The 21,306-nt window shown below is 47.9% G+C and overlaps 1 protein-coding gene across 1 annotated transcript in view; it reads right to left on the bottom strand.

Moving 5' to 3' along the window:
- Nucleotides 1-522: 522 nt before the first annotated feature.
- Nucleotides 523-21,306, bottom strand: part of STIL (STIL centriolar assembly protein) — a 121,238-nt gene continuing 100,454 nt past the window's right edge. Inside the window, exons 15-17 of the mRNA XM_063939594.1 lie at nucleotides 9,210-9,381; nucleotides 8,784-9,040; nucleotides 523-2,174 (exon numbers count right to left, since the gene is read on the bottom strand). Of these exons, the coding sequence (XP_063795664.1) occupies nucleotides 1,367-2,174; nucleotides 8,784-9,040; nucleotides 9,210-9,381 (1,237 nt within the window). The 3' untranslated portion in view covers nucleotides 523-1,366. The remainder of the gene's footprint in view (nucleotides 2,175-8,783; nucleotides 9,041-9,209; nucleotides 9,382-21,306) is intronic.

The raw sequence follows: 21,306 nt of genomic DNA, 5'->3' as shown, positions 1-21,306 counted from the left end.
AGTGATCCTGTTGCCAGCAGGACTCACTGTAAAGAAAAAAAACCTAAACTAAACTTTCTCTAAGCAGCTCTTTAGGAGAGCCACCTAGATTGCACCCTTCTCGTTCGGGCACAAAATCTAACTGGAGTCTGGAGGAGGGTCATAGGGGGAGGGGCCAGTGCACACCACCTGACCTAGTAAAGCTTTACTTTTTTGTGCCCTGTCTCCTGCGGAGCCGCTATTCCCCATGGTCCTTTCAGGAACCCCAGCATCCACTTAGGACGATAGAGAAAATACAGTAACGTCATCTAACCTATTTGTACTTATTTCTATATAGCAGAAATTATTGCATTATATGCCAGTTTATATTCACGTTTTCTGTTCATAAAGAGACGTCTGTAACTGTCTGCTGCCGATTATATATTTTTTGGGGAGCATATTCTCAGCACATGACCTACTGGGGTGAAGGCAGAGGACTCACCCATACAATATATTACCGAGTGCACCAAAAAATAGCTCCAATCAAATACAGTACTTCATTAGTTTAATTAAAAAAGACAAAGATTTTAGACCTTTATTAAAAATATATAAAACTCATTCACAAGTATAAATATAAAAACAGAATAAATAAAATTTACAAGATATTCAGACATCACAATTTGTATATGTCCATCACACACACACACACAAAAAAGACAAAACACACACATACACCTCTAAATACAAGTGCACAGTGTGACCTTTGTTATGAAGCACAGTCTTGCATCATTAATATAACTGGAATTTGATTAGGTTTATAGTGCGAGGATAAATCAGAGATGCCAACCTTGGAGAGCTCACTACCTCTGGTGGAAAATGGTGAATTCTGGAAAATGGAATAATTATATATAAGAGATTCGATAAACATGTTAAAGCTAAAGTTGTGCGTATGTGAATGATAATTTGTGAATACGCTCCCACACTATGTATTTAGCCTCGTCGTAGCTTTTTAATCACAACATTAAACAAACAGAAGAAGAACACGGTTGTTTCCTTTGGAACTAAACTGGCCCAGCGTAAGGACAAGATGATTGAGGTTCTTCTAAAGTGTTCCTGTCATTTATAACAGTGGAGGCAAGTATTTTGTGTGCTGAACAAACTAATCCTAATATCCACTACCAGGAACGTCACTACAGCAATAGACTACAACCTAGGAAATAGAGGCAGACTACTGCTTTAGCCAACATAAAGGCTTCCTCAGTTGTCTGCGGGGAACTGGTATACGGAATGATCTTTAAAGAGCAGCTTATGGACACATTTGCTCAGCTCTATAGGTCCTGGACTTCCATAGGAAGGAAAATTTGCAATAACTGGTCATTCAGTATATTTACTAATTGCCTACAACACCTTAAAATAGTTTTGGAAGCTGGCGAAGGCGATTGACGTCCAGGATGTCTCCTGGTGAACCCGCAGGACCGGTGATTTTTCTCCCGGAGGAATTGGAGTCTCTTGCATTGAAGACTGGCGAGTTTCTACCGTTCTCCTTTTCGGGATGCCCAGTGAACTGGGCTTTTCCGGCTGTAAATTTGGTCTTGGCGTTGAGATCTTTCAGAAAACACACAGGAGTCTCCTCAGATGCCTGCATGGAGGGAACCTTTCCAGATATCTCATTTGTGATGTTCCTCAACTTATTCCCCTCCTGGTTGTGAGAAGACTCAAGACATTCTCTCTCAGAAATTCTTAAGTTTGGTTTAGGTCCAGAAGCAAAACGCAGATTCTGTGTATGGTCTGGCGGACCAGGAGTCTCACTCTGATGTATATCCAGCTGGTCGCTATTTGTGCCGCCGTTTCCTGAGGGCATCTCTGGCTCATCGTCACTGCTGTCATTGCTCTCTATCAAGGCATAACGTTTCAAGTACTTCTTGGTGGCAAATGACATGTTGCTTGGAGAAATTAAACTAAGGCCAAACATGGTCTTCTCAGTGCCCCCAGAAAAGAGATGATGAAAAGAGGAGGAATCTGGAGGTTTATTTTTGTTTGCATGGTTAAGAGAGAGCTGTGTGAGCTGGGCCTCGCTCAGGTACTTCAAGGCGATGGCATTCGCTTCCATGCTTAAGTCAACTCCATTGGGGACAAGACCGCTTAAGCCAATATTGGTAAAGGACATGTAATTTAGTCTTGGGATGACCGCCTCTGGATTGATACATGCAAGAACACTGCAGAAAGATAACAAAATGCGAGTTGGATCTAGTGCATAATAACTGCAGAACCACCTTAATGTCAATTGCAGCATCCTATAGTTTGATCTGTTCATCTAGTCAAAAGGCCAACAACCTAAACATCAGTTTTCACCCATTTACACTGAGAATAGCATCCTGCAGTGCCCTTCAATAGGCTTACAGAGAGGAGGACTGATGTGCATACCAGAAGACCCTTACTCAAAGAACAAATATCCAGTTATAGCCTATCCCCTGGTCTGACATACTGTGTAGAGGAGGCGCTAGACTGCACACCCTAATTCTAAACATGAGGTGCTACCATGCTGAGACTTTTAGTACTACACAGAAAAAGAGAAAATGCAGGTGCACACTCCAGTTCTAAGAACACTGCTAATCAGAACTGCCACTTCTTACTTGTGTGATGCCTTAGAGCAGTTGGGTTGTGCTGGGCTTGGGGTCCCGCGCTCTGGACTCTAACCTTATGGAATGTTAGGTAACCACCTGATGAGGTCACCTGGTCGCAGTAGGTGGGCCCATATTTTTTGGCTCAAATTATGCTAAATAGTTCATTTTTACTCCATGTCAAATTGCAGAGTTATCAGTTATTCTGATTAGCTGTGTTCTTAGTACTTGGAGTGTGCACCTGCATTTTCTCTTTGTTCTGTGTAGATGACATATGGTGTGCCTGCTGCTGCCCTGTGCACAACAGGCAGAGAGTTTTGTACACCGGTCATCAGACAAAAGAGCGTGGAGAATTCAGTGAAGTCTGACAAACTCTTAGAAACATACAATTTGACAACAGATAAGAACCACTAGTTCTTACCTTCAGATACCATATAGTTTGCTAATGCACACACTTACACAATAGGGTTAAAGTTTTGTCAGGAGCAAATTAACTTTGGAGGAAACCAGAGTACCCGTAAGAAACCCACACAAGTATGGGGAGAATACACAAACGCAGCACAGTTTAGGCCCTGGGGTAATTGAACCCATGACCTCAGTGCAGTGTAGCAGTAATGCTAATCATTACACATCCGTACTGCCCCAATTTTGCATTATTCTGGGGTATAACTTGTGATATTCCACCCAAATCCCCAAATTCTGAATTATTTAAACCCTAATTTTTAATATCTTTGACTCTAACAAAGTCCTGAAGTGTGGATTATTCACATTTGTGAATGGTATGCCATTTGTTATAGATTTAGGTTTAGCAGTGCCGAAAGGGCAATAAGCAAGATATTGTTTAAAAAAAAATAATAAGATTTTACTTACCGGTAGATCTATTTCTCGTAGTCCGTAGTGGATGCTGGGGACTCCGTAAGGACCATGGGGATAGACGGGCTCCGCAGGAGACATGGGCACTTTAAGAAAGAATTTAGATTCTGGTGTGCTCTGGCTCCTCCCTCTATGCCCCTCCTCCAGACCTGTTAGAGAAACTGTGCCCAGAAGAGCTGACAGTACAAGGAAAGGATTTGGGTAATCCAGGGCAAGATTCATACCAGCCACACCAATCACACCGTATAACATGTGAAAAAAAACAGTTAACAGCATGACAAACGACAGAGCATCAGGTCAAACCCTGATGCAACCATAACATAACCCTTATTGAAGCAATAACTATATACAAGTATTGCAGAAGAAGTCCGCACTTGGGACGGGCGCCCAGCATCCACTACGGACTACGAGAAATAGATTTACCGGTAAGTAAAATCTTATTTTCTCTGACGTCCTAGTGGATGCTGGGGACTCCGTAAGGACCATGGGGATTATACCAAAGCTCCCAAACGGGCGGGAGAGTGCGGATGACTCTGCAGCACCGATTGAGCAAACAAGAGGTCCTCCTCAGCCAGGGTATCAAACTTGTAGAACTCTGCAAAAGTGTTTGAACCTGACCAAGTAGCCGCTCGGCAAAGTTGTAATGCCGAGTCCCCTCGGGCAGCCACCCAAGAAGAGCCCACCTTCCTAGTGGAATGGGCATTAACTGATTTTGGCAGCGGCAATCCAGCCGCAGAATGAGCCTGCTGAATCGTGTTACAGATCCAGCGAGCAATAGTTTGCTTTGAAGCAGGAGCACCAAGCTTGTTAGATGCATACAGGATAAACAACGACTCTGTTTTCCTGACCCTAGCCGTTCTGGCTACATAAACCTTCAAAGCCCTGACCACATCCAGCAACTCTGAATCCTCCAAGTCAGTAGTAGCCACAGGCACCACAATAGGTTGGTTTATATGAAAAGATGAAACCACTTTCGGCAGAAATTGTGGACGGATCCGCAATTCTGCTCTGTCCACATGGAAAACCAGATAGGGGCTTTTATGTGACAAAGCCGCCAACTCTGACACACGCCTAGCCGAAGCCAAGGCTAATAGCATGACCACCTTCCACGTGAGATATTTCAACTCCACCGTTTTAAGTGGTTCAAACCAGTGGGATTTCAGGAAACTTAACACCACGTTAAGATCCCAAGGTGCCACTGGAGGCACAAAAGGAGGCTGAATATGCAGCACTCCCTTTACAAACGTCTGAACTTCAGGTAGAGAAGCCAACTCCTTTTGAAAGAAAATGGATAGGGCCCAAATCTGGACCTTAATGGAACCCAATTTTAGGCCCAAAGTCACTCCCGACTGTAGGAAGTGAAGGAAACGGCCCAGCTGGAATTCCTCCGTAGGAGCATTCCTGGCCTCACACCAAGCAACATATTTTCGCCATATATGGTGATAATGTTGAGCTGTCACGTCCTTCCTAGCCTTTATCAGCGTAGGAATGACCTCATCCGGAATGCCTTTTTCTGCTAGGATCCGGCGTTCAACCGCCATGCCGTCAAACGCAGCCGCGGTAAGTCTTGGAACAGACAGGGCCCCTGTTGCAACAAGTCCGGTCATAGAGGAAGAGGCCACGGGTCCTCTGTGAGCATTTCTTGCAGATCTGGATACCAAGTTCTTCGTGGCCAATCTGGAACAATGAGGATTGTTCTCACTCCTCTTTTTCTTATTATCCTCAGCACCTTGGGTATGAGAGGAAGAGGAGGAAATACATAGACCGACTGGAACACCCACGGTGTGACCTGGCGCAATACCTCTGTAGCTTTTTGTTGAGGCAGGATGTCATCATGTCCACCTGTGGCAGTTCCCACCGACTTGTAATCTGTGCGAAGACTTCCTGATGAAGTCCCCACTCTCCCGGGTGGAGGTCGTGTCTGCTGAGGAAGTCTGCTTCCCAGTTGTCCACTCCCGGGATGAACACTGCTGACAGTGCGCTTACGTGATTCTCCGCCCAGCGAAGAATTCTGGTGGCTTCCGCCATCGCCACCCTGCTCCTTGTGCCGCCTTGTCGGTTTACATGAGCCACTGCAGTGATGTTGTCTGACTGAATCAGAACCGGTTGGTCGCGAAGCAGGGTCTCCGCTTGACGTAGGGCGTTGTATATGGCCCTTAGTTCCAGGATGTTGATGTGAAGGCAAGTCTCTTGACTTGACCACAGACCTTGGAAATTTCTTCCCTGTGTGACTGCTCCCCAACCTCGGAGGCTTGCGTCCGTGGTCACCAGGACCCAGTCCTGAATGCCGAATCTGCGGCCCTCGAGAAGGTGAGCGCTCTGCAGCCACCACAGGAGTGACACCCTGGCCCTGGGGGATAGGGTGATTAACTGATGCATCTGAAGATGTGATCCGGACCACTTGTCCAGTAAGTCCCATTGAAAGGTCCTCGCATGGAACCTGCCGAAGGGAATGGCCTCGTATGATGCCACCATCTTTCGCAGGACTCGAGTGCAGTGATGTACTGACACCTGTTTTGGTTTTAATAGGTTCCTGACCAGTGTCATGAGTTCCTGAGCTCTCTCTATCGGGAGGTAAACCCTTTTCTGGTCTGTGTCTAGAATCATGCCCAGGAAAGGCAGATGAGTCGTAGGAACCAACTGCGACTTTGGAATATTCGGAATCCAGCCGTGTTGCCGTAACACTTCCAGAGAAAGTGCGACGCTGTTCAGCAACTGCTCTCTTGATCTCGCTTTTATGAGGAGATCGTCCAAGTACGGGATAATGGTGACCCCTTGCTTCCGCAGGAGTACCATCATTTCCGCCATTACCTTGGTAAATATTCTCGGTGCCGTGGAGAGACCAAACGGCAACGTCTGAAATTGGTAATGACAATCCTGTACCACAAATCTGAGGTACGCCTGATGAGGTGGATAAATGGGGACATGAAGGTATGCATCCTTTATGTCCAGAGACACCATAAAATCCCCCCCTTCCAGGCTTGCGATGACCGCTCTCAGCGATTCCATCTTGAACTTGAACCTTTTCAGGTATATGTTCAGGGATTTTAAATTCAATATGGGTCTTACCGAACCGTCCGGTTTCGGGACTACAAACATGGTCGAATAATAACCCCATCCCTGTTGAAGGAGGGGAACCTTGACCACCACCTGTTGAAGATACAATTTGTGAATTGCAGTTAACACTATTTCCCTCTCGTGGGGGGAAGCTGGTAGGGCCGATTTGAGGTATCGGTGAGGGGGCATCTCTTCGAATTCCAGCTTGTATCCCCGAGACACAATTTCTATTGCCCAGGGATCCACCTGGGAGTGAACCCACTTGTGGCTGAAATTCCGAAGACGTGCCCCCACCGGGCCTAGCTCCGCCTGTGGAGCCCCAGCGTCATGCGGAGGAATTTGTAGAGGCCGGGGAGGACTTCTGTTCCTGGGAACTAGCTGTGTTGTGCAGCTTCTTACCTCTGCCCCTGCCTCTGGCAAAAAAGGACGCACCTCGGACTTTCTGGTTTCTTTGTGATCGAAAGGACTGCATTTGATAATACGGTGCTCTCTTAGGCTGTGAGGGAATAAAAGGCAAAAAATTTGACTTTCCAGCTGTAGCTGTGGAGACCAGGTCCGAAAGACCCTCCCCAAACAATTCCTCACCCTTGTAAGGTAAAACCTCCATATGCCTTTTTGAGTCGACATCACCTGTCCATTGCAGAGTCCACAGGACCCTTCTGGCAGAAATCGACATTGCATTTATTCTAGAGCCTAGTAGGCTAATGTCTCTTTGAGCATCTCTCATATATAGGACAGCGTCTTTAATATGCCCCAGGGTCAACAATACAGTATCCTAGTCTAAGGTATCAATTTCCTCAGATAAGGTATCCGTCCATGCTGCTACAGCACTACACACCCAGGCCGACGCGATTGCCGGCCTCAGTAAGGTACCTGAATGTGTATAAATGGACTTCAGGGTAACCTCCTGTTTGCGATCAGCAGCATCTTTGAGGGTAGCCGTATCCTGTGACGGCAGGGCTACCTTCTTGGATAAGCGTGTTAAAGCTTTGTCCACCCTAGGGGAGGATTCCCAGCGTAACCTGTCCGTTGGCGGGAAAAGATACGCCATAAGAATTCTTTTGGAAATCTGCAGTTTTTTTATCTGGAGATTCCCAAGCCTTTTCACATAACTCATTTAGCTCATGTGAGGGGGGAAAGGTCACCTCCGGCTTCTTTTCCCCATACATATGTACCCTCTTGTCAGGGACTGGGGTCCGCCGTCGGCGGAGACACCACATTCATTTGCTCCCGCTCTGCTTCCACATAGCCTTCCTCATCAGACATGTCGACACAAGCGTACCGACACACCACACACACAGGGAATGCCCTCTCTGAAGACAGTTCCCCCACAAGGCCCTTTGGAGAGACAGAGAGAGAGTATCCCAGCACACACCCCAGCGCTATAAACCCAGGAATAACACAGTAACTTAATGTTAACCCAGTAGCTGCTGTTTATATTGTGTTTTGCCCCCCCCCCCCCCCCCATCCTGCACCCTTACAGTGACCGGAGTATGTGTAGGTGTGTGGAGCAATGGCGCACAGCTGCAGTGCTGTGCGTTACCTCAGTGAAGAACACGGAGTCTTCTGCCGCCTGTGAAGTCTTCTTTGCTTCTCATACGGTGAGTATGAGCTTCCGGCTCTGCGATGGGGACAGCGGCGCGGCTCCGGGACCGGACTGCGAGGGTGAGATCCTGCGTACGATCCCTCTGGAGCTAATGGTGTCCAGTAGCCTAAGAAGCAGGACCTAGCTTCAGAGAGTAGGGCTGTTTCTCTCCCCTCAGTCCCACGATGCAGGGAGTCTGTTGCCAGCAGAGCTCCCTGAAAATAAAAAACCTAACAAAATACTTTCTCTCAGCAAACTCAGGAGAGCTCACTGAAGAGCACCCAGCTCGTCTGGGCACAGTATCAAACTCAGGTCTGGAGGAGGGGCATAGAGGGAGGAGCCAGTGCACACCAGAACCTAAATTCTTTCTTAAAGTGCCCATGTCTCCTGCGGAGCCCGTCTATCCCCATGGTCCTTACGGAGTCCCCAGCATCCACTAGGACGTTAGCGAAATAGAACATACAGACTATACTTAATGAATATTGAATACTATACTTAGTGAATATTCATAGTGCTGGCCGTTATGTATATCCAAAATTCTGTCAGATTATATTGTCAAAAATCTGTTCTAAAGCATCTTTAATAAAATAGTTTTGAACACAAGTATACCCGAAATTCCGGGTGGAACAAGTGTAAAGAAGGGTGTACTGCAAAAGACAGATAAGACCGACACACAGTCATTGAGTTACCATGCATTGTCTCCAGAATCCAAACGGTCTTGATTACTTGCAGATGGTTCTGTGTCCATATCCACTCCAAATGACTTCAGCTGCTTAAGCGTGGCCTTAAGTACATTGCCCTGCTCAGTCTGGCTGGTGTTACATGACAAATGCTCGCTGCTCTTCTCGGAATTAGATTCACAGGTGCCAGATCCAGCTCTGGAACCATATTCAGAAGACTCGTCATTGTCCGAGGACGAGGTCTTCAGCAAATGGTTTACTTGACTCTGGGGAAAGACAAGACACACAATAAATGATCAATTTATCTTAAAAACAGAGCATACACCTAAAACTCACAGAACAAACTAAATCCAGTTTAGATGCAGCTTGCAGACTTTAACAGGACTAGACAGTTCCCATATTGCACTGTAAAAGGATGAAGTGAATAAAGCTTACAAGTAAATCCTGGTAAAACTTCTCCGGGGGCAAACTGGGCATAGACATCCCAAGATCCGCAGTGTTCGTGTTTCCGGGATATTCTGGCGACGTGGCCTCCATGCTCACATTGGTAGACAATCGCCTGTCACTTTGTGAGCGAGAATGGGATTTGTTCTGCACATTACAAACGCTGGAGGGGGAGAAGAAAGGAAAATTTATTTATTACCAGTTATTTATATAGCGCACACATATTCCGCAGCGCTGTACAGAGAATATTTGCCCATTCACATCAGTCCCTGCACCAGTGGAGCTTACATTCTATATTCCCTATCACATGTACACACAGACACATTCACCCTAGGGTTAATTTTTGTTGGAAGCCAATTAACCTACCAGTATACTTTTGGATTGTGAGAGGACACCGGAGAACCCGGAGGAAACCCACGCAAGTACCAGGAGAATATACAGGTTGAGTCTCCCTTATCCAAAACGCTTGGGACCAGAGGTATTTTGGATATGGGATTTTTCCGTATTTTGGAATAATTGCATCCCATAATGAGATATCATGGCAATGGGACCTAAATCTCAGCACAGAATGCATTTATGTTTTATATACACCTTATACACACAGCCTGAAGGTCATTTAATACAATAAAATTAATAACTTTGTGTATTAAACAAAGTTTGAGTACATTGAGCCATCAGAAAACAAAGGTTTCACTATCTCACTCAAAAAAATAAAAATTTACTTACCGATAATTCTATTTCTCGGAGTCCGTAGTGGATGCTGGGGTTCCTGAAAGGACCATGGGGAATAGCGGCTCCGCAGGAGACAGGGCACAAAAAGTAAAGCTTTAGGATCAGGTGGTGTGCACTGGCTCCTCCCCCTATGACCCTCCTCCAAGCCTCAGTTAGGATACTGTGCCCGGACGAGCGTACACAATAAGGAAGGATTTTGAATCCCGGGTAAGACTCATACCAGCCACACCAATCACACTGTACAACCTGTGATCTGAACCCAGTTAACAGTATGATAACAGCGGAGCCTCTGAAAAGATGGCTCACAACAATAATAACCCGATTTTTGTAACTATGTACAAGTATTGCAGATAATCCGCACTTGGGATGGGTGCCCAGCATCCACTACGGACTCCGAGAAATAGAATTATCGGTAAGTAAATTCTTATTTTCTCTATCGTCCTAGTGGATGCTGGGGTTCCTGAAAGGACCATGGGGATTATACCAAAGCTCCCAAACGGGCGGGAGAGTGCGGATGACTCTGCAGCACCGAATGAGAGAACTCCAGGTCCTCCTCAGCCAGGGTATCAAATTTGTAGAATTTAGCAAACGTGTTTGCCCCTGACCAAGTAGCTGCTCGGCAAAGTTGTAAAGCCGAGACCCCTCGGGCAGCCGCCCAAGATGAGCCCACTTTCCATGTGGAATGGGCTTTTACTGATTTTGGCTGTGGCACTCCTGCCACAGAATGTGCAAGCTGAATTGTACTACAAATCCAACGAGCAATCGTCTGCTTAGAAGCAGGAGCACCCAGCTTGTTGGGTGCATACAGGATAAACAGCGAGTCAGATTTTCTGACTCCAGCCGTCCTGGAAACATATATTTTCAAGGCCCTGACAACGTCAAGCAACTTAGAGTCCTCTAAGTCCCTGGTAGCCGCAGGTACCACAATAGGTTGGTTCATGTGAAATGCAGAAACCACCTTAGGTAGAAATTGAGGACGAGTCCTCAATTCCGCCCTGTCAGAATGAAAAATTAAGTAAGGGCTTTTATATGATAAAGCCGCCAATTCTGACACACGCCTGGCTGAAGCCAAGGCTAACAGCATCGACACCTTCCATGTGAGATATTTTAAGTCCACAGTGGAAAGTGGTTCAAACCAATGTGACTTTAGAAAACTCAACACCACATTGAGATCCCAAGATGCCACTGGAGGCACAAAAGGAGGCTGTATGTGCAGGACCCCTTTTACAAATGTCTGAACTTCAGGTACTGAAGCCAGTTCTTTCTGGAAGAAAAACGACAGGGCCGAAATTTGAACCTTAATGGACCCTAATTTTAGGCCCATAGACAGTCCTGTTTGCAGGAAATGAAGGAAACGACCAAGTTGAAATTCCTCTGTAGGGGCCTTCTTGGCCTCACACCACGCAACATATTTACGCCAAATGCGGTGATAATGTTTTGCGGTTACGTCCTTCCTGGCTTTGACCAGAGTAGGGATGACTTCTTCTGGAATGCCTTTTTCCCTCAGGATCCGGCGTTCAACCGCCATGCCGTCAAACGCAGCCGCGGTAAGTCTTGGAACAGACAAGGCTCCTGCAGTAGCAGGTCCTTTCTTAGAGGTAGAGGCCACGGTTCGTCCGTGAGCATCTCTTGAAGTTCCGGGTACCAAGTCCGTCTTGGTCAATCCGGAACCACGAGTATAGTTCTTACTCCTCTCCTTCTTATGATTCTCAGTACTTTTGGTAGGAGAGGCAGAGGAGGGAACACATACACTGACTGGTACACCCACGGCGTTACCAGAGCGTCCACTGCTATTGCCTGAGGGTCCCTTGACCTGGCGCAATATCTGTCCAGTTTTTTGTTGAGGCGGGACGCCATCATGTCCACCTTTGGTTTTTCCCAACGGTTTACAATCAGGTGAAAGACTTCTGGGTGAAGTCCCCACTCTCCCGGGTGAAGGTCGTGTCTGCTGAGGAAGTCTGCTTCCCAGTTGTCCACTCCCAGAATGAATACTGCTGACAGTGCTATCACATGATTTTCCGCCCAGCGAAGAATCCTTGCAGCTTCTGCCATTGCCCTCCTGCTTCTCGTGCCGCCCTGTCTGTTTACGTGGGCGACTGACGTGATGCTGTCCGATTGGATCAACACCGCCTGACCCTGAAGCAGAGGTTTTGCTTGACTTAGGGCATTGTAAATGGCCCTTAGTTCCAGAATGTTTATATGAAGAGACGTTTCCAGGCTTGACCACAGGCCCTGGAAATTCCTTCCCTGTGTGACTGCTCCCCAGCCTCTCAGGCTGGCATCCGTGGTTACCAGGATCCAATCCTGAATGCCAAATCTGCGGCCCTCTAGTAGATGAGCACTCTGCAGCCACCACAGGAGAGACACCCTTGTCCTTGTCGACAGGGTTATCCGCTGATGCATCTGCAGATGCGATCCGGACCATTTGTCCAGTAGATCCCACTGAAATGTTCTTGCATGGAATCTTCCGAATGGAATCGCTTCGTAAGAAGCCACCATTTTCCCCAGGACCCTCGTGCACTGATGCACTGAGACCTGTCCTGGTTTTAGGAGGTTCCTGACTAGCTCGGATAACTCCCTGGCCTTCTCCTCCGGGAGAAACACCTTCTTCTGGACTGTGTCCAGAATCATTCCTAGGAACAGTAGACGTGTCGTTGGAATCAGCTGCGATTTTGGAATATTTAGAATCCACCCGTGCTGACGTAACACTACCTGAGATAGTGCTACTCCGACTTCTAACTGTTCCCTGGATCTTGCCCTTATCAGGAGATCGTCCAAGTAAGGGATAATTAAAATGTCTTTTCTTCTTAGAAGAATCATCATTTCGGCCATTACCTTGGTAAAGACCCGAGGTGCCGTGGACAATCCAAACGGCAGCGTCTGAAACTGATAATGACAGTTTTGTACTACAAACCTGAGGTACCCTTGGTGAGAAGGGTATATCGGGACGTGGAGATAAGCATCCTTGATGTCCAGAGACACCATATAGTCCCCTTCTTCCCGGTTTGCTATCACTGCTCTGAGTGACTCCATCTTGAATTTGAACCTTTTTATGTAAGTGTTCAAGGATTTCAGATTTAAAATTGGTCTCACCGAGCCGTCCGGCTTCGGTACCACAAACAGCGTGGAATAATACCCCTTTCCTTGTTGCAGGAGGGGTACCTTGATTATCACCTGCTGGGAATACAGCTTGTGAATGGCTGCCAAAACTGCCTCCCTGTCGGAGGGAGACTTTGGTAAAGCAGACTTCAGGAAACGACGAGGGGGAAACGCCTCGAATTCCAGTTTGTACCCCTGCGATACTACCTGTAGAATCCAGGGATCCACTTGCGAGTGAGCCCACTGCGCGTTGAAATTCTTGAGACGGGCCCCCACCATATCTGAGTCTGCTTGTAAAGCCCCAGCGTCATGCTGAAGACTTGGCAGAAGCAGGGGAGGGCTGTGAAGCGGCTGCATGGTGCAGTCTTTTTCCTCTTCCTCTGCCCCGGGGCAGAAAAGAGTGGCCTTTTGCTTGCTTGTACTTATGGGAACGAAAGGACTGAGTTTGAAAAGACGGTGTCTTTTTCTGCTGATGTGGAGTGACCTGGGGTAAAAAGGTGGATTTTCCAGCCGTTGCCGTGGCCACCAGGTCCGATAGACCAGCCCCAAATAACTCCTCCCCTTTATACGGCAATACTTCCATGTGCCGTTTGGAATCCGCATCCCCTGACCACTGTCGCGTCCATAACGCTCTTCTGGCAGAGATGGACATAGCACTTATTCTTGATGCCAGGGTGCAAATATCCCTCTGTGCATCACGCATATATAGTAGTGCATCCTTTAAATGTTCTATAGTTAACAAAATATTGTCCCTATCCAGGGTATCAATATTCTCGGTCAGGGAATCCGACCATGCGACTCCAGCACTGCACATCCAGGCTGAGGCGATTGCTGGTCGCAGTATAACACCAGTATGTGTGTATATACTTTTTAGGATATTTTCCAGCCTTCTATCAGCTGGTTCTTTGAGGGTAGCCGTATCAGGAGACGGTAACGCTACTTGTTTTGATAAACGTGTGAGCGCCTTATCTACCCTAGGGGGTGTTTCCCAACGCGCCCTAACCTCTGGCGGGAAAGGATATAATGCTAATAATTTTTTAGAAATTAGCTGTTTTTTATCGGGGGAAACCCACGCTTTTTCACACACCTCATTTATTTCCTCTGACTCAGGAAAAAATATTGGTAGTTTTTTCTCTCCCCACATAATACCCTTCTTTGTGGTACTTGTAGTGTCAGAAAGGTTCAATGCCTCTTTCATTGCCGTGATCATGTAACGTGTGGCCCTACTGGACATTACGTTTGTCTCGTCACCGTCGACACTAGACTCAGTATCTGTGTCAGGGTCTGTGTCGACCCACTGAGGTAACGGGCGTTTTAGCGCCCCTGACGGTGTCTGAGACGCCTGGACAGGCACTAATTGATTTGCCGGCTGTCTCATGTCGTCAACAGTTTTCTGCAAATTGCTGACATTATCACTTAATTGTTTAAATACAATCATCCAGTCAGGTGTCGACTCCCTAGGGGGTGACATCACCAACACAGGCAACTGCTCCGCCTCCACATAATTTTCCTCCTCATACATGTCGACACACGCGTACCGACACACAGCACACACACCGGGAATGCTCTGATAGAGGACAGGACCCCACTTAGCCCTTTGGAGAGACAGAGGGAGAGTCTGCCAGCACACACCCAGCGCTATATATATATATACAGGGATAACCTTATATAAGTGTTATTCCCTTATAGCTGCTGTTATTATCGTTATTTGCTGCCAAAAATGCCCCCCCTTCTCTTTTTTACCCTGATTCTGAAGCAGGACTGCAGGGGAGAGTCAGGGAGCCGTCCTTCCAGCGGAGCTGTGAGGGAAAATGGCGCTTGTGTGCTGAGGAGATAAGGACGTCGTGAAGGGGCGGAGCCTATCTCCCGCTTTTCTGTGTAAAATGGCAGGGGATTAAAATACATCCATATAGCCCAGGAGCTATATGTGATGTATTCTGTTTTGCCACCTAAGGTATTCCGTTATATTGCGTCTCAGGGCGCTCCCCCCCCAGCGCCCTGCACCCTCAGTGACCGGAGTGTGAAGTGTGCCGAGAGCAATGGCGCACAGCTGCGGTGCTGTGCGCTACCTTAGTCTGAAGACAGGATGTCTTCTGCCGCCGATTTCACCGGACCTCTTCGTCTCTTCTGGCTCTGTAAGGGGGACGGCGGCGCGGCTCCGGTGACCCATCCAGGCTGAACCTGTGATCGTCCCTCTGGAGCTAGTGTCCAGTAGCCTAAGAAACCCGATCCACTCTGCACTCAGGTGAGTCCGTTTCTTCTCCCCTTAGTCCCACGATGCAGTGAGCCTGTTGCCAGCAGGACTCACTGAAAATAAAAAAACCTAACTAAACTTTTATTCTAAGCAGCTCAGGAGAGCCACCTAGATTGCACCCTTCTCGGCCGGGCACAAAAATCTAACTGAGGCTTGGAGGAGGGTCATAGGGGGAGGAGCCAGTGCACACCACCTGATCCTAAAGCTTTACTTTTTGTGCCCTGTCTCCTGCGGAGCCGCTATTCCCCATGGTCCTTTCAGGAACCCCAGCATCCACTAGGACGATAGAGAAATAAGATTTTACTCACCGGTAAATCTATTTCTCGTAGTCCGTAGTGGATGCTGGGGACTCCGTAAGGACCATGGGGAATAGCGGCTCCGCAGGAGACTGGGCACAGCTAAGAAAGATTTAGGACTACCTGGTGTGCACTGGCTCCTCCCACTATGACCCTCCTCCAGACTTCAGTAAGGATACTGTGCCCGGAAGAGCTGACACAATAAGGAAGGATTTTGAATCCCGGGTAAGACTCATACCAGCCACACCGTATAACTCGTGATAATATACCCAGTTAACAGTATGAACACAACAGAGCCTCTCAAAAGATGGCTCAACAATAACCCTTGTAGTTAACAATAACTATATACAAGTATTGCAGACAATCCGCACTTGGGACGGGCGCCCAGCATCCACTACGGACTACGAGAAATACATTTACCGGTGAGTAAAATCTTATTTTCTCTGACGTTCTAGTGGATGCTGGGGACTCCGTAAGGACCATGGGGATTATACCAAAGCTCCCAAACGGGCGGGAGAGTGCGGATGACTCTGCAGCACCGAATGAGAGAACTCAAGGTCCTCCTCAGCCAGGGTATCAAATTTGTAGAATTTTGCAAACGTGTTTGCCCCTGACCAAGTAGCAGCTCGGCAAAGTTGTAAAGCCGAGACCCCTCGGGCAGCCGCCCAAGAAGAGCCCACTTTCCTCGTGGAATGGGCTTTTACAGATTTAGGCTGCGGCAGGCCAGCCACAGAATGCGCAAGCTGAATTGTGCTACAAATCCAGCGAGCAATAGTCTGCTTTGTAGCAGGAGCACCCATCTTGTTTGGTGCATACAGGATAAATAGCGAGTCAGTCTTCCTGACTCCAGCCGTCCTGGAAACATAAATTTTCAAGGCCCTGACTACGTCCAGTAACTTGGAGTCCTCCAAGTCCCTAGTAGCCGCAGGCACCACGATAGGTTGGTTCAAGTGAAAAGCTGATACCACCTTAGGAAGAAACTGGGGACGAGTCCTCAATTCTGCCCTATCCATATGGAAAATCAAATAGGGGCTTTTACATGACAAAGCCAGTAATTCTGACACACGCCTTGCCGAAGCCAAGGCCAAAAGCATGACCACTTTCCACGTGAGATATTTTAAATCCATGGTTTTAAGTGGCTCAAACCAATGTGACTTTAGGAAACCCAACACCACGTTGAGGTCCCACGGTGCCACTGGAGGCACAAAAGGAGGCTGAATATGCAGCACTCCCTTGACAAGTGTCTGAACTTCAGGCAGTGATGCCAGTTCTTTTTGGGAAAAAATCGACAGAGCCGAAATCTGGACCTTAATGGAACCCAGTTTTAGGCCCATAGTCACCCCTGACTGTAGGAAGTGCAGAAATCGACCTAGCTGGAATTCCTCCGTTGGGGCCTTCCTGGCCTCACACCACGCAACATATTTTCGCCATATGCTGTGATAATGTTGTACGGTTACATCTTTTCTAGCTTTAATAAGCGTAGGAATGACTTCCTCCGGAATACCCTTTTCTTTTAGGATCCGGTGTTCAACCGCCATGCCGTCAAACCCAGCCGCGGTAAGTCTTGGAACAGACAGGGCCCCTGCAGCAGCAGGTCCTGTCTGAGCGGTAGAGGCCATGGGTCCTCTGAGATTAATTCTTGAAGTTCCGGGTACCAAGACCTTCTTGGCCAATCTGGAACAATGAGAATAGTTCTTACTCCTCTTTTCTTTATTATCCTCAGTACCTTGGGTATGAGAGGAAGAGGAGGGAACACATAAACCGACCGGTACACCCACGGTGTCACTAGAGCGTCCACAGCTATCGCCTGAGGGTCTCTTGACCTGGCGCAATATTTTTCTAGCTTTTTGTTTAAGCGGGACGCCATCATGTCCACCTGTGGCTTTTCCCAACGGTTTACAATCAGTTGGAAGACTTCTGGATGAAGTCCCCACTCTCCCGGGTGGAGGTCGTGACTTAGGGCATTGTAAATGGCCCTCAGTTCCAGAACATTTATGTGTAGGGAAGTCTCCTGACTTGACCAAAGTCCTTGGAAGTTTCTTCCCCGTGTGACTGCCCCCCAGCCCCGAAGGCTGGCATCCGTGTTCACCAGGATCCAGTCCTGTATGCCGAATCTGCGGCCCTCTCTGAAATGAGCACTCTGCAGCCACCACAGCAGAGACACCCTGGTCCTTGGAGACAGGGTTATCAACCGATGCATTTGAAGATGCGATCCGGACCATTGGTCCAACAGGTCCCACTGAAAAGTTCTGGCATGGAACCTGCCGAATGGAATCGCTTCGTAGGAAGCTACCATCTTTCCCAGGACTCGCGTGCAATGATGCACCGACACCTGTTTTGGTTTCAGGAGGCCTCTCACTAGAGACGACAGCTCCTTGGCTTTCTCCTCTGGGAGAAACACTTTTTTCTGGACTGTGTCCAGAATCATCCCCAGGAACAGTAGACGTGTCGCCGGAACCAGCTGAGACTTTGGAATATTCAGAATCCAACCGTGCTGGTGTAGCATCTCCTGAGATAATGCTACGCCGACCAACAACTGCTCTCTGGACCTTGCCCTTATCAGGAGATTGTCCAAGTATGGGATAATTAAAACTCCCTTTTTCCGAAGGAGTATCATCATTTCGGCCATTACCTTGGTAAATACCCTCGGTGCTGTGGACAGGCCGAACGGCAACGTCTGGAATTGGTAATGACAATCCTGTACCACAAATCTGAGGTACTCCTGGTGAGGATGGTAAATGGGAACATGCAGGTAAGCATCCTTGATGTCCAGAGATACCATGTAATCTCCCTCTTCCAGGCTTGCAATAACCGCCCTGAGCGATTCCATCTTGAACTTGAATTTTCTTAAATATGTGTTCAAGGATTTCAAATTTAAAATGGGTCTCACCGAACCGTCCGGTTTCGGTATTACAAACATTGTGGAATAGTAACCCCGTCCTTGTTGAAGTAGGGGCACCTTGACTATCACCTGCTGGGAATACAGCTTGTGAATTGCCTCTAACACAGCCTCCCTTTCTGAAGGAGTCGTTGGTAAGGCAGATTTGAGGAAACCGCGCGGGGGGGGGGGGGGATGTCTCGAATTCCAGCCTGTACCCCTGAGATACCACTTGAAGGATCCAGGGATCTAACTGTGAGCGAGCCCACTGATTGCTGGAGTTTTTGAGACGGCCCCCCACCTTACCTGGCTCCGCCTGCTGAGCCCCAGCGTCATGCAGCGGACTTAGCAGAAGAAGCGGGGGAGGACTTTTGTTCCTGGGAAGTGGCTGTATGCTGCAGCTTTTTTCCACTACCTCTGCCTCTGGGCAGAAAGGACGCGCATCTACCCCGTCTGCTCTTTTGGGGGCGAAAGGACTGCACCTGATAATACGGTGCTCTCTTTGGTTGTGAGGGGACATGTGGCAAAAATGCTGACTTCCCAGCTGTTGCTGTGGACACTAAGTCTGAAAGACCATCCCCGAACAACTCCTCACCCTTATAAGGCAAAACTTCCATGTGCCTTTTAGAATCTGCATCACCTGTCCACTGTCGGGTCCATAACCCTCTCCTGGCACAAATGGACAGTGCACTTATTTTTGATGCCAGCCGGCAAATATCCCTCTGTGCATCTCTTATGTAAAAGAAAGCGTCTTTAAGATGCTCTACGTTTAGCAATATAGTGTCCCTGTCTAGGGTGTCAATGTTTTCTGACAGGGAGTCTGACCATGCAGCTGCAGCACTGCACATCCATGCTGAGGCAATAGCTGGTCTCAGTATAATACCAGTGTGTGTATATATAGCTTTTTGGAGAGCCTCCTGCTTTCTGTCAGCAGGTTCCTTTAGGGCGGCCGTATCCTGGGACGGCAGTGCCACCTTTTTTGATAAGCGCGTAAGTGCTTTATCCACCCTAGGGGGTGTTTCCCAACGTGACCTATCCTCTGGCGGGAAAGTGTACGCCATTAGTATTTTTTTTTTTTTAAATTACCAATTTTTTTATCAGGGGAAGCCCACGCTAGTTCACACACTTCATTCAATTCTTCAGAAGGGGGAAAAACTACTGGTAGTTTTTTCTCCCCAAACATAATACCCTTTTTTGTGGTACCTGGGGTCACCTCAGAAATGTGTAAAACATTTTTCATTGCCTCAATCATATAACGAGTGGCCCTATTGGACATTACAGTAGTCTCTTCGTCGTCGACACTGGTATCAGTATCCGTGTCTGCCATCTGAGGGAGCGGGCGTTTTAGAGCCCCTGATGACTTTTGAGACGTCTGGGCAGGCACGGGCTGAGAAGCCGGCTGCCCCGCATTTGGCATGTCGGCAAATTTTTTATGTAAGGAGTCGACACTTTCGCGTAATTCCTTCCACAAGTCCATCCACTCCGGTGTCTGCCCCGCAGGGGGTGACAACACATTTATAGGCACCTGCTCCTACTCCACATAAGTCTCCTCATCAAACATGTCGACACCGCCGTACCGACACACCGCACACACACAGGGAATGCTCTGACAGAAGACAGGACCCCACAAAGCCCTTTGGGGAGATAGAGAGAGAGTATGCCAGCACACACCAGAGCGCTATATAAATCAGGGATTAACTAAATTATATCCCCTTATAGCCGCTATATGTATAATAAATGCCTAAATTTAGTGCCCCCCCCTCTCTTTTTTACCCTTTTCTGTAGTGTAGACTGCAGGGGAGAGCCAGGGAGCTTCCTTCCAGCGGAGCTGTGAGGGAGAAATGGCGCCAGTGTGCTGAGGGAGATAGCTCCGCCCCTTTTTTGGCGGACTTTTCTCCCGCTTTTTTATGGATTCTGGCAGGGGTATTTATCAATATATAGAGCCTCTGGGGCTATATATTGTGATATATTTGCCAGCCAAGGTGTATTTATTGCTTCTCAGGGCGCCCCCCCCCCCAGCGCCCTGCACCCTCAGTGACCGTAGTGTGAAGTGTGTATGAGGAGCAATGGCGCACAGCTGCAGTGCTGTGCGCTACCTTGGTGAAGACTGATGTCTTCTGCCGCCGATTTTCCGGATTCTTCTTTCTTCAGGCTCTGTAAGGGGGCCGGCGGCGCGGCTCCGGGACCGAACACCAATGGCCGGTTCCATGCGGTCGATCCCTCTGGAGCTAATGGTGTCCAGTAGCCTAAGAAGCCCAAGCTACCACCAGTTAGGTAGGTTCGCTTCTTCTCCCCTTAGTCCCTCGCTGCAGTGAGTCTGTTGCCAGCAGATCTCACTGTAAAATAAAAAACCTAAAATATACTTTCTCTCTAGGAGCTCAGGAGAGCCCCTAGTGTGCATCCAGCTCAGCCGGGCACAGGATTCTAACTGAGGTCTGGAGGAGGGTCATAGTGGGAGGAGCCAGTGCACACCAGGTAGTCCTAAATCTTTCTTAGCTGTGCCCAGTCTCCTGCGGAGCCGCTTTTCCCCATGGTCCTTACGGAGTCCCCAGCATCCACTAGGACGTCAGAGAAAAGTCCATATTTCGGAATATTCCGTATTTCGAAATATTTGGATATGGGATACTCAACCTGTACAAACTCCGCACAGTTAGAGCCATGGAGGGAATCGACCCCATGACCTCAGTGCTGTGAGGCAGTAATGCTAACCACTACACCATCCGTATTGCCCCAAATGTGCCCAATAAGAACTTTTGGCTCATTTGATAAAATGTCTCCTAATTAAAGGATTTACAGACAACTTCGAATATTTTGCACTGAAGGTAAAAC

This window comes from Pseudophryne corroboree, chromosome 9 (assembly GCF_028390025.1).
Source record: "Pseudophryne corroboree isolate aPseCor3 chromosome 9, aPseCor3.hap2, whole genome shotgun sequence".
Lineage (NCBI taxonomy): Eukaryota > Metazoa > Chordata > Amphibia > Anura > Myobatrachidae > Pseudophryne > Pseudophryne corroboree.
This window is presented reverse-complemented; position numbering and strand designations above follow the sequence as displayed.